This window comes from Lipotes vexillifer, unplaced genomic scaffold (assembly GCF_000442215.2).
Source record: "Lipotes vexillifer unplaced genomic scaffold, Lipotes_vexillifer_v1.1 scaffold433, whole genome shotgun sequence".
Classification (NCBI taxonomy): domain Eukaryota; kingdom Metazoa; phylum Chordata; class Mammalia; order Artiodactyla; family Lipotidae; genus Lipotes; species Lipotes vexillifer.
In genome coordinates, this window is record NW_006774285.1 from 1,540,063 (window position 1) to 1,553,573 (window position 13,511).

The following is a 13,511-nucleotide window of genomic DNA, read 5'->3' on the forward strand; positions in this document are numbered from 1 at the left end:
AAAATAAAATTTGTATAGTTTTTGTTTTCTTTGTTTTACTTTTTTTCACAATTGAGTACCATCTTTCACTAAAGTAGATTTGCTTTGAAGATATCAAAGGCTGTGAAGGAAGGCGTTTTCCTGAATTTATATTTTTAACTCTTGGGCTATATTAATTAAAATTTCATAACTAATTTATAATCTAATAGTATTATTTGGCATTTTTAAAACTCAAAACATTTCTATTCATTATGGCCAGTTTTTATTTAGTGCTCTGATGAATTACAAATTTAGTAATTTGTGAATTATGTAAATTATTCAAGACAATTGGATGTATAGTTTTAAATAAGTTATATAGGAAAACTGATTTCATTATATATTCCTAACCAGTTTTTAAATAAATAAAATCAGTATTTCACTCTTAATGCAGTCAATGTTAATTTAAGAAAAAAATCTTCAGTTAGAAATATGAAAAAAAATACAGAGAACCTTTTGCTGCAGTAATTTAGTTGTTAAAAATATTAAATCTGATATATTCTATTTACTAGATGAGTAAGCCTAATCCCAAAAAGAAAAATTCTGTCTTTGAAAATACATTGCAAAATTACAAAATTGCATTGTAGAATTTAGTTAATGATTAACTTTGATAGCCTATATGTTTGAACTTGAAAGTATTTGTATTAACTGTTAACATGTGTTAATATCTCTTTTTTTAAAATTTATTTTATTTGTTTAATTTTGGCTGTGTTGGGTCTTCGTTGCTGCTCACGGGCTTCCTCTAGTTGTGGTGAGCAGGGCTACTCTTTGTTGTGGTGCATGGGCCTCTCATTGCAGTGGCCTCTCTTGTTGCTGAACACAGGCTCTAGGCACGTGGGCTTCAGTAGTTATGGCATGCAGCCTCAGTAGTTGTGGCTCTTGGGCTCTAGAGCGCAGGCTCAGTAGTTGTGGCGCACGGGCCTAGTTGCTCCCCTGCATGTGGGATCCTCCCGGACCAGGGCTCAAACCCATGTCCCCTGCATTGACAGGCGGACTCCTAACCACTGTGCCACCAGGGAAGCCCTGTTAATATCTTTTCAAATATATATTATTGGTTTAATTCCTTTGATTTTCTCACCATCCTCAGCAAAGAAGTAGGTGGAAGGTCTTTTCTTTTTTTTAATTTCAGTCTTCACTGTTGTACTTTGATACAGCTGTTCAACATAATATTATGGGTTAAAGTGGTTTTGTGTGTTTGTTTTTTGTTTTTTGAATCTACAAATTCTGTTGTGGATTAGGGAAGTGCTTTAAACCCTCTTCCTGGTCTATGAAGGAACCTTCTATCATTTATATTATGACCATTCTATAAGATTGTTGACTATTAGAGTATGTTGAGCTAAAGAGAGAGGAGTGTTCTATGATGTGAACACTTCTAAAAAGACATTCACACATTAGCTAATATCTTTTAATTGTATCAGTTATTTTCATTGAAATTTTGATTGGAGTATATACCATTTCAAAACCAGAAAACAGGTAAAGTCAAATTTCAGATTGGTACTTTTAAGAAAAAATATATACATATATATAATTACAGCATCCTCATGCTAGAAGAAGAAAATCGTGGAAATAAATTGACCAGCCAAATGCATGTTTCAGCCTGGGAGGTAGAAGAGTGAAATAAAAAGAGCAGTGATTTTAGAGTCTGAAGTATCTGCTCTGCCTACACCCGAGAATTATTGAAGGGCTCCAGTAAAATGTTTGTGAAAACCGTTTCATATAACTAGCACAAACTGTGTAAATGTAGGATGTTCTTTGTTTTGTGGGGTAATGAATGGTTAGTTATTGCCACATAACTGTTTTTTTCCATCTTTTGGCCAATGATCAGTAGAGGTGTCTTCATTGGCTATCTTGAAAAATCCTGTGGTTTCCTACCCTGATATTAATGAGGGAGTAAGTCTGATGAGTTAATTAAAGGAAAGAGAAAGAGATATGTGGTAGACTAGCATTTCCAAAAGAATGGGTTGGTTCATGGTTGGTTTATAACATTTTGTTCATCCCTAGCTAATGCAGAGAGAACCCAAAAAATAAAGTAACAGTGTTTTGGCTTATTCTTGAAATGTGATAAAAGTTTATCTTTAAGGGTATGTAGTTAATGTTTTATCAAGATTTTATTTGCATGTTTTTCAGTGCACCCTGCTGTGATTTTTTTTAATCATTCATCTTATTAAATGAATCAATGCTTTCAGATTATGAGACATTTGATATTATAAACTCTGTAAAGAGCCATCTTTCTTTCTTCCTTCTACTTTTCATTAATGTTTTGATATCCTCCTTTTATACAGGACTTCGCCTCCCGGGCTAAACTGGCAGTTCAAAACCTAGTACAGAAGGTTGGATTTTTTGGAATTTTGGCCTGTGCTTCGGTAAGTGAATTGTATTTAAATAGTAGATTTAATGAAGAGTGGCCCCTGCTTGCCACAACTAGAGAAAGCCCTCGCACAGAAATGAAGACCCAACACAGCAAAAAAAAAATTAATTAATAAACTCCTACCCCCAACATCTTCTTTAAAAAAAAAAATAGTAGATTTATATTTCGATCCAATTTGTTTTTAAAAGTACATGACTTGGGGCTTCCCTGGTGGCGCAGTGGTTAACAGTTCGCCTGCCGATGCAGGGGACGCGGGTTCGTGCCCCGGTCGAGGAGGATCCCACGTGCCGCGGAGCTGCTGGGCCCGTGAGCCATGGCCGCTGAGCCTGCGCGTCCGGAGCCTGTGCTCAAAAAAAAAAAAAAAAAGTACATGACTGGGGCTTCCCTGGTGGCTCAGTGGTTGAGAGTCTGCCTGGCGATGCAGGGGACGCGGGTTCGTTCCCCGGTCCGGGAAGATCCCACATGCCACGGAGCGGCTAAGCCCGTGAGCCATGGCCGCTGAGCCTGTGCGTCCGGAGCCTGTGCTCCGCAACAGGAGAGGCCACAACAGTGAGAGGCCCGCGTACCGCAAAAAAAAAAAGTACATGACCAAATGAAAAAATTATCACTTTTAACAGGTATATAATGTTATTAATCATTCACCTTACTGATCAAATGAGCTGTTTTCTGTTGGATAGGTTTCTATGTTGTTTATTGACTTTCAGGCATTTCATCATACCATGATGACTTCAGACCTAAATGGCTTGATTCAGTAAGAAAAAAGAGACAAAATCCATCTTTCTCATGAAGAATATATAATGAAGTGCATTTAAGCAAATAATAATGACTTCATTCTTTCCAGAGTTACAGATAGGTAGTCTTTTTCCAAAGCTTCAGGCATTAGTTATAAGAAAGAATTCATATAAAACCTCCTTAAGTGACTTTAACACCTAGCTAGGTAATTGAAACATCTGTGGCAAGGTTAAGGACATCTTTGGCTACAGTGAATTAAGAAGCTATTTGTGTCAAAAACTTAATTAGGACTACCCTGGTGGCATGGTGGTTAGGAATCTGCCTGCCAATGCAGGGGACACAGGTTCAAGCCCTGGTCCGGGAAGATCCCACATGCCTCAGAGCAACTAAGCCCATGCACCGCAACTACTGAGCCTGCACTCTAGAGCCCACAAGCCACGACTACTGAGCCCACGTGCCACAACTACTGAAGCCTGCATGCCTAGAGCCCATGCTCCGCAACAAGAGAAGCCACAACAATGAGAATCCCACGCACCACAACAAAGAGTGGCCCTTGCTCACCACAACTAGAGAAAGCCTGTACACAGCAATGAAGACCCAGCACAGCCAAAAATAAAAATTAAATTTAAAAAAAGAAAACAGAAGTTACTAACTGTATATAAAAAAATAACTATAAAAAAATAACTTAATGTCTCAAATTGCAGATTTATGAAATTGACATTCCTTGATGAGTTGGTGTTTATCCTGGTCCTTTTCTAATATAATAGATACAGTTACATTTGAAATGGGGTGTTTTGGTCAAAGTTTTCTTTGGTAGTCTGTACACAGTTCTTGGTAGTTCAGTGGTAGATTTGACCAGAATAACTAGATGTATCTAGTTGATATGATAAAAGCTGCAATTATAAGTAAAATTCAGAAAATTATTGTCTACTGACCCACAGTTACTTTATCCATTATGTATTAGAACTTGAATATATCCTGAGTACCCTTTCCTCACCTTAGCAAAGTAAATGGCCAAAAAGGGAAGACATTTGGTGCCAAAATTTCTAATGTGATATCAACATTCTAGAGATATTCTAAACTATACATATGCCTCAATTACTATCTTTTGACCCTGGCAATACTAGAAATTTTTATAATCTAACTTTTCTTTTCAGTGTAGAAGCTCTTTATCACAATATTGATCTGAACTATTTGAGCAATGTATAGGTATGTTGTAGTGTGATGTAGTGGGATGAGAATTGGCTTTGGAGTCAGGCTTACTTGGGTTCCTAAACCAGGTTTGCCTCTTAGCTATGTAGTCTCAGTGTCGATTTACTCTCCTTGAGCCCTAGTTTTCTAATGTTTAAAATGGGGCAATAGGGACTTCCCTGGTGGTCCAGTGTGTAAGGCTCTGCACTCCCAATGCAGGGGGCCCAGGTTCGATCCCTGGTCAGGGAACTAGATCCCGCATGTATGCCGCAACTAAAGATCCCGCATGCCGCAATGAAGATCCCACGTGCCACAACTAAGACCCAGTGCAGCCTAGATAAATAAATAACTTTTTTTTTAATGAGTTAGTAAGACACTCATTACAATGGTTGATGTGAGGATTTAAGATAATATATATGAACTAACACAGTGCCTGGAAGGTGATCTAAGAGCTCAACCATTTTTTATTGTTATTCATCAGCTTTTTTTTTTTTTTTTTTTTTTTCCTTGCGTTATGCGGGCCTCTCACTGTTGTGGCCTCTCCCATTTGCGGAGCACAGGCTCCGGACGCGCAGGCTCAGCGGCCATGGCTCACGGGCCCAGCCGCTCCGCGGCACGTGGGATCCTCCCGAAACGGGGCACGAACCCGCGCCTCCTGCATCGGCAGGCGGACTCTCAAGCACTGCGCCACCAGGGAAGCCCTATTCATCAGCTTTGTATCAACCCCTGAGTGCTTGGATGAAGAAGTGAAAGCTGTATTCCCCTTCCTCAAGGATCCTGAAGTCTAGTGAGGGAGACAGTTGAAATACAATAATAAGTGAAAGGTGCTGTGGAAGCCCAGCAGAATAGGATTAAGCTGAGAGGCCTAAAGAACGATAATGTCCTTAGTTTAGAAGCTAAGAGAACAGTGTGAGAGCCATGTTGCCTGGGTTGAAATCCTGAAATCATGCTCTGCTGCCATTAATACTGGACAAATTGCTTAATCTGTCTGTCTCACTTTTCCTGTCTATAAAATAGATGTAATATCATATAGCATTGTTTTGGGAATTAAGTGAGTTGATGATGTAGAAACCTTAGAAAAGTACCTAATAATTCAATAAAAGTTAGCTTTCATTATTCCTGGGGAAAATACAAGAACCTTCGATTTATTAAAGCAAAAAATATTTATTCTTTGGCACTCATCTATGCCTGTGTCTTCCCTGCTAAAATTCCACTTTCTATACTAGCCAATCTTCTTTATATTTGACTAGGAATAGTCAGTAGCCAACATAAATTAATAGATCGATTTGACCCTCTAAGAACTTTTTACTAGGAAATTGTTAATACTTACATTAAAGTATTAAAAGTATGTGTACTTGACTTAAGGTAAGAAGGTAAGTAGAGGGTAAGGTAGGAAGAAGTTTGTTTTTGTTTTTTATAAATTTATTTATTTATTTTATTTATATTTGGCTGTGTTGGGTCTTTGTTGCTGTGCACAGGCTTTCCCTAGTCAAGGCAAATGGGGGCTACTCTTCATTGTGGTGTGTGGGCTTCTCATTGCCGTGGTTTCTCTTGTTGCGGAGCACGGGCTCTAGGCATGCAAGCTTCAGTAGTTGTGCCACACGGGCTCAGTAGTTGTGGCTCGCTGGCTCTAGAGCTCAGGCTCAGTAGTTGTGGCACACGTGTTTAGTTGCTCTGCAGCACGTGGGATATTCCTGGACCAGGGCTCGAACCCTTGTCCCCTGCATTGGCAGGTGGATTCTTAACCACTGTGCCGCCAGAGAAGCCCAGAAGTTTATTTATTAATTAGTTATTTTGTTGTTAACATTTAATTAAGGTAAAACTCGTAATTGAGGGAAAATCTCAAAGCTACTTAATAGTTCTTTTAATTCTAATCTTCCTTTCTGTGTATTTAGTTAACAATTGAAAAAAGTAACATGCATATGTAACAACAAATTCATTGATTATGCTCTTCTGAGAGTATCCAACATAAAACTTCTAATTTTTATCTACTCTGATTACATATCTTGTGTACTTTAATTTCCATTTCAATATGCTGTGGAGCCTGATAATAAAGGAAAACAATTAAAATTTTAATTCATGGAGTTGTGAGAGTCATATGAGAAAATATAAGAAATGACAGTTGTAAGGATGTGGAAGTGACATTGTTATTAAATGGTTATAAGACAGATGAAATTGCATAAAGCATTTGAATTTGGATAAGAAAAATAAAATTGAGCTATTGAATCTGAGTTTTATTAACAGAAGAATACTTGAATTCTGATTTAGTTATGTCATTGTTTTTGAAAGAACATTTGTGACAAATATCTTTTAAACAACTGGGCTTTTATTTGAAAGTCCAAACACAGAATTATATAAATTAATTAGCTTATAAATGGTTCCACCAACAGACACAGGACAAGAGTACCTCTGTGGGAGAAAAATGGATGAAGTGCTCAAAAAGAGCTTGTGGTTTCTTTGCATTTTTACATGAAATTATCTATTAGCATTCTTGAAACGTGGGAATGTTCAGAAAAGGTATTTGTTGTGAATCACTTCTTTGTCTGGGACTGAGTATTCACAACATCTGAATCTGTGCTCTTGTATTTCCACCCTTGATTTTCTTCCTAGAATGAATCGCATGACCCCATGGCCTTGGGCTGTCATAGATTTAAAAAATTCATTATTTGTATTTTACTTTATGTTGAGAAATGAAAGCACAGTCACCTATAAATGTATTTGTGAATTTACAAGAATGTTTTCTGTAGATGTGAATACTTTCTAGATAATCTTTTTCTTCATTTATACCTCACCTTATAAAACAGCTACCAAATGGTCAAGTATCTACTGAATGGAATCAAATTCCTGTTGATCCATTGGCTTTATCCAGTTTTAATGTGATGAAAAAAAGTATATTTATGGGGCATTAGTCATAAGTAATGCAAACAAAAGGACAGCTGTGTTTGCTTTGAACAAATTAAGCAACCGCCCGGCATGTGACACAACTTATAGAGACATTAGAATCTAATGTCTCTTATAGAGATGTCTCTTGTAGAGATGTCTAATGTCTCTTATAGAGACATTAGAATACTTGTCAAACTATCCAGACAGTCTGGTACTGATCAGGGACCCATACCTCTCTTTCCAGTGGTAGACAAGGCTTAACACATAATTCCACACACCTATAGGTGGTAAAATTAAACTGTTTTTTGGATTATATATGGATGTTCCATTTTATTTTTTTCTTTTTTTAAATAGATTCCAAATCCTCTGTTTGATCTGGCTGGAATAACATGTGGACACTTTCTTGTACCTTTTTGGACTTTCTTTGGTGCAACTCTGATTGGAAAAGCGATAATTAAAATGCATATCCAGGTAATTATACCCTTTGACTCCCTGTTTAATGATGATGAACCCCTTAAAAGACACTGAAAACATATTCTCCTTGCTCTCTCCAAGGCGAATTGTTAAGTTTTTGGTTCTGCTTCTTGGTTGGTAGCATGCTTAGGTATTCAGCCACGGAACATCGTTTGGAAGTTAGTGGATATTGGGCAGGTTTTCCCTACTCCTACTGGAAAGTTGTTCCCCTTTATTATTTTTTTCCTTGTTTTATTTCTTTCCTTTTTTCCTCCCTCCCTTCCTTTCTCTCTTTCTTTCTTTATTTCACTTTTGCCTTGTGAAACTGTTTATCCAAGAATTTTAGCAAATGAAAATAGTGTTCCTGTATAGGAAAATGCACACCATATTAACATACGTAGTCCAAAGATGTTTTATCCTTACTGACCATAGGCTGAGGAAGTAGTCCCTTTCATTAATTCTACTTTTCTTTCACACGTTCTATATATAACACTTCCTCTCAAGGCACAAATATCCTTTACAAAATACCAGCCAGATGTTAATGTGGACAATGGGGAAGAAAGGGGGCCCTGAGGAGGCGAAGAGATGTGGGTTTTGGTTAGAGATGTGAGAATCTGTTGGTCTTCAAAGACACTCTTAACAAAATCTTTAGGATAGGGCTGTGTGTGTGTGTGTGTGTGTGTGTGTGTGTGTGTGTGTGTAAACAGAGAGAAAAGAGGCCAATAACTTAGAGGAAATGGATATATGCTTCTAGGACTGTGATACAAATCGATAGGTGTGGTATAAAAGGCAAATCTTACTAGAATAAAATAAAATTAACGTGGAAGGAATGTCTTCATTAATGAGGTTTGCAAGAAGGAAGCATTCACCGAAGGAAGGGCAAGAACAGTGAGTAATGTCTATGCCCTGGTCTGATTCCTTAATAATTAAAAGCACGTCTATCCCCCAAGTTTTTGCTTACCACCTCTTTACCTCCAGTTCTTAGAAGAGAAGAATGAAAAGGAAAACTTCAGCTGCTTCTACCTGCCCAGTTTCTCATATTAGACTTTGGCATTTAGGATGAGTTTATTGAGCTTGTCATCGACTCTCTGGCCATGCTAATTACTCAGAATTTCAAGGCTTTATTTTTCCTCCTTCAAGGAATATAATTTCTTCTACTTACGTTAAGTGTATTGTTCAATGACGATGGGTTTTTAAATACTGGAATGCTAGTTACTTTGGGAAAGATTTAAAATACTGTAATAGGGTTTTTCAAATAATAAAATCATTTAGCTTTTTGAAGTCCTTTGAAAGTATTAATACCTAGGGAACAATAACAGATTATTTTAATTCCCTTTATAACAGCAACTTTTCTAGGAATCCATAAATTTAATGTATCCTGCTTTATGTACTAACTTTCTATAAAATACAATAAAATATATTATGCTAAAAGTACCCTATAGTTATAGGGTATGTAACTTATCAGACCTTTCATTATAGCATATTCAAAAATAGTATATTTTTTTTAACATTCTCATTAGATTTTTTCAAGTTATCAAAATAATGCTTAATGTTTTAATATAGTACTGCACACTTTAAAGTACTTAGTGTATGCCACCCGATTTAATTCTTATAATCCTGGGATAGAGAAATTACTACTCCCATTTTGTAATTATCAAACTTAGAGAGGGGAATAGGTATTAGTTGCCTAAAAGAATAAGTAACAGCTGGAATTTGAACCTGAGTCAGCTTCAAGTTCAGTGTTCTTTCCACTCTTTTGCAATATGCCTTCTTAACTGTATTTATGTGATCACGAAAACTGAATTGTTTAATACCTGCTGTTTATCAGGACCTGTGCCAGGCAGTTTGCATGATTCTCTCAGAACAATCCTGTGAGGTGGTTATTATCCCCATTTCATAGATGGGAGGGACTAGAATTCAAACCAAAATCGTGCTATCTGTTAAACCTCCCCTAAAAGTTTGAAATCAGCCCACCTAATAATGTTAATTAAGGATTTCTTTTTCTACTGGACAAGTTCAATTCCTCAGCCTGTAGAAGTTCCCTTAGAAATATTTCCTTTCTCCTAAATGATGAAGAAAATAAGGAGTCAACATACTCATATAATATTTCATGTACCCTATAATTTACTTATCATGTGTATTATTTATTGCCTTTCAACTTTCCCCCTACCACCACACACACGTGTACAGAAATATAAGCTCCATGAGGGCAGAGGTTTTTGTTTCTTGGCTCCCTCAGGTATTCTAGTGCCTAGAATAGCATCTGGCATGTCGCTGGCACTCAGTAAATAAATTAATATATGAATCAGTCTAAAATGCTTCTTTCCATTGGAGGACCCTTCTTTTATAGATATATAGTTTCTTCTTTGTTCATTCTGGCACCATTAGTTCCCTACACCCAAAATATTTTTTTTTAATTATTCCTACTCTACCGTTATTTCCTCTGTGCACATGGTTGACATGGCTGACTGGGCTCTTTGGGGATCTGTGCCTTTTGTTTATTTGGTAGAATCCCCACCCAGACCTCAAGCTTGAATGATTCTGAGACATATGTTCTTAAAAGTCTTGCCCAGCACAGTGAATTTTCAAGCTGTTATATATAAGAAGAAAGTCTTGTTCTGTTTTCAAGAAACGAAATTGTGCAATTATCTGGGCATTGGCTTATTTTGAATGTTAGGAAATGATGGTAGGGAACACATGGTGGTGAAATCACTGAGAGGCAAACCATTAGCTCTGTTTCTTAGTAAAAGATTTATAGCTCCAATTAACTGGCTTTTAGTATGGATACTAGAAGAGTCCCCATATATTAATGCTTTTCTCCCTAAATGATCTCTTGTAATTGTCTTATTAGCTTCATAATCTTCATACACCATTTGTGCAGGATTGTTGATAAATCGTCATCCATCTTGTAATTATTTGATATCTATATGTGCTTACTTTTTTCATGAGATAGGTAAATACCTTTTTCACATTAATAGATACATAAACAAACACCAAAAAGGACTGTGAACCTATTTTTTTAGTCCTATTTCCTCACACATATCCAGCTGTGCAGCTGCCAATGTCTTTGTTAACTGTAGGACATTAAGAAAATATCATTGCCTTATTAGTCTTCTACCTGAAATAATGAGCTTTAGTCTGAATTAGCCACTTTCCTGAGATTCATAATGGATGGCTAAAAAGAAGACTATTGTTATTTATTTTATTTCTCTTCCCTCCCATTTGGTTACATAGGCTATAGTTACTATTTAACAACAGTAACAAGGCGCTGGAGAGTTTGTTATCAGGAACTGGGAGAGAGAATCTAGAATTAGTCATATTTATTCAGAGAATTATTCTCAGTCCTTTAAAGCTAAACCTTAATATCACCTTCTTGAATCTCTAATTAATTGGACTTATATGACCTTTTCTTACTCTCAACTTCTGTAACACATTGTTTTCACTGCTAATGACATTTACAGTTTATATGTATATCTTTTGTACTTAACCATCTTTCTACTATGTATAGAAAAATTTTTTAATTTCTTCAGGGTATTGAAGACATATTCTTCCCATCTTTGTGTTCCCTGAAAGCCCTTAATAATGCTTGTATTATCCATAGTAAGTACTTTTTGTAACATTTGTTGAGTTGAAAATATTTGCTACCTGTTAGCCTAAAGGCATCTTTACTTTTAAGTTAAGTATCAAACATCTTTAATTAATAAAGAATACCTCAGTAATACCAAATTGACAATGACCCAGGTCTGATAACGATCCCCCAAAACTTGTTGATGTCTTTGCTTGTACCCTAAGCCTGAAATTCCAAGCTCATTCAGGATCTCAGAATGGAACTTCCATGATACTTTTATAAGAACTCTCCAGGAAGGACATAGTCTTTTCAAAGATCCTCTTGATTAGATTTAGCCCAGACACCTATCATCAGGCTGATAAGCTTTAATTTCAGTGGTGGAGGCTATATGGGAACCCGTGACTTTAGTTGTATACACCATTCTAAAACACATAGAACGGGCTTCCCTGGTGGCGCAGTGGTTAAGAGTCCGCCTGCCAATGCAGGGGACACGGGTTCAAGCCCTGGTCCAGGAAGATCTCACATGCCGCGGAGTAGCTAAGCCCGTGAGCCACAATTACTGAGCCCACATGCCACAACTGCTGAAGCCCGCATGCCAGGAGTCTGTGCTCTGCAACAAGAGAAGCCACCACAATGAGAAGCCCGCGCACCGCAACGAAGAGTAGCCCCCGCTCTCTGCAACTAGAGAAAGCCCAGGCACAGCAATGAAGACCCAACACAGCCAAAAATAAATAAATAAAATAAAATAAAACACGTAGAACATGTGGAACATCCACCCAGCCTTGGGTTTCATGACTCACATTTCTCCCTCAGACATGGTCACGTATCCTGGCAAGACTAGAACTGTGCTTAAGGAAAAACATCTTTAAAATACAAAGTACATAGCATTTGTCAAATGGTGTTTTGTTTTGTTTCTTAAAAATTTTCAAAATTGCAATTAGCAGGAGCATGGCCACCTTTTTAGACTATTATCAGAATTGTGAATTTATATTGGTTTTTTTTTTGGATGAGAAATATTTATTTTAACTGGCATTTTCTTTACAGAAAATCTTCGTTATCATAACATTCAGCAAACACATAGTGGAGCAGATGGTGGCTTTCATTGGGTGAGTAATTCTTTAAGGACTAATATTATCATGGTTTGAATGGGAGGAAATATATAAAAAAGACTTTATTGGTATAGAATTTTTGTGATAGCTCTTTATTTTTTGAGAAGGAAAAATCTTTTGCCCTGTTATTATTTAAATTGAAGATGAACCTCGTTCCCTACAGCAGGGAAGGATGAAGCTCAGATTATCCTTGTTTAATTTTAAACCAAACATGTATCAAGTCATATAATTCTTGATTTAAAAGAAGCTTTGCAGTTTTAGACTTGCCCCTCCAAAGAAGTATGAAATTCTCTTTATGTAAAAGACATGTGTATATAGTCAGAGTTTAATGGTGCTTTGGTACAATGCTATGACTTTTAGCCAGAATTGGATGCCAGATACACAGTTAGTTGTATTTCATTTATATATAAATCTTACATAAAATATTAATATTTCATTAAATAAGGCATGATAAGATATTACCAAAATATGTGTTATGAATCTATTACTTCACTAGAGAAAAATTAGGCCATTTTAAAAGGCTAAACTATCCAAAGCATTTATTTTTGTGTTTAAAAAAGTAAGACCAGTTTTAACATACGCTTTAAATGAGAGTGTCACAAATTTTTTGGAGTTTACTTTGATAAAACAGTAAAGAAAGACCTGTTTAGTTAATCAAATTAATGTCAACTGGAATGTGAATCCTACCAGATATTAAATGAACCCTTTTTTTTTCAATATATGATTTTTTATTCAGTGTTTACAGGTGAGAGGTTTTCTTTTCATTTAATAGCGTTAACTGCCCTATGGTGGAAAAGTTGTTAAGTTGGAATGCCCTTTATGTAGTTTGAACACAAATCTTTATTTTAAAAGCCATTTATAAAACAAGACGTTTATGAAAATATTCACTATTAAACAACTGCCACTTGGTAGTGAGTTCATGAGTATTAGTTTTATTATTCTTTGAAACATGCACTATATATTATATTTACTCTTTTCTATGTATGATATATTCTGTGATAAAATAGTTTTTAATATTTTCTACTTAGGTATTAATGTAATAATTGAGGAAAAACATTCTTGAGAATATACTCAGTGGAGCCAGCTAATGATTTTATTACTTCCTAAGCTTCTGATTAGAAATATGGATTATGGCTTGTAAATTAAATTTTAATTACTCCAGTTTTTTGTTGCCTGAATTCTTACAAAGTGG

At 36.2% G+C, this 13,511-nt stretch overlaps 1 protein-coding gene and 1 non-coding gene across 4 annotated transcripts in view; both read left to right on the forward strand.

Moving 5' to 3' along the window:
* Positions 1-13,511, forward strand: part of VMP1 (vacuole membrane protein 1) — a 132,677-nt gene that overhangs the window by 100,808 nt on the left and 18,358 nt on the right. For all 3 annotated transcript variants that reach the window (XM_007449074.1, XM_007449076.1, XM_007449075.1), the window contains 3 exons: positions 2,298-2,378; positions 7,544-7,660; positions 12,255-12,316. In XM_007449074.1, coding sequence (XP_007449136.1) covers positions 2,298-2,378; positions 7,544-7,660; positions 12,255-12,316 — 260 coding nt within the window. The remainder of the gene's footprint in view (positions 1-2,297; positions 2,379-7,543; positions 7,661-12,254; positions 12,317-13,511) is intronic.
* TRNAG-CCC (transfer RNA glycine (anticodon CCC)) lies at positions 4,483-4,555 on the forward strand. The gene has a single exon. It is a non-coding gene; the product is annotated as a tRNA-Gly (tRNA).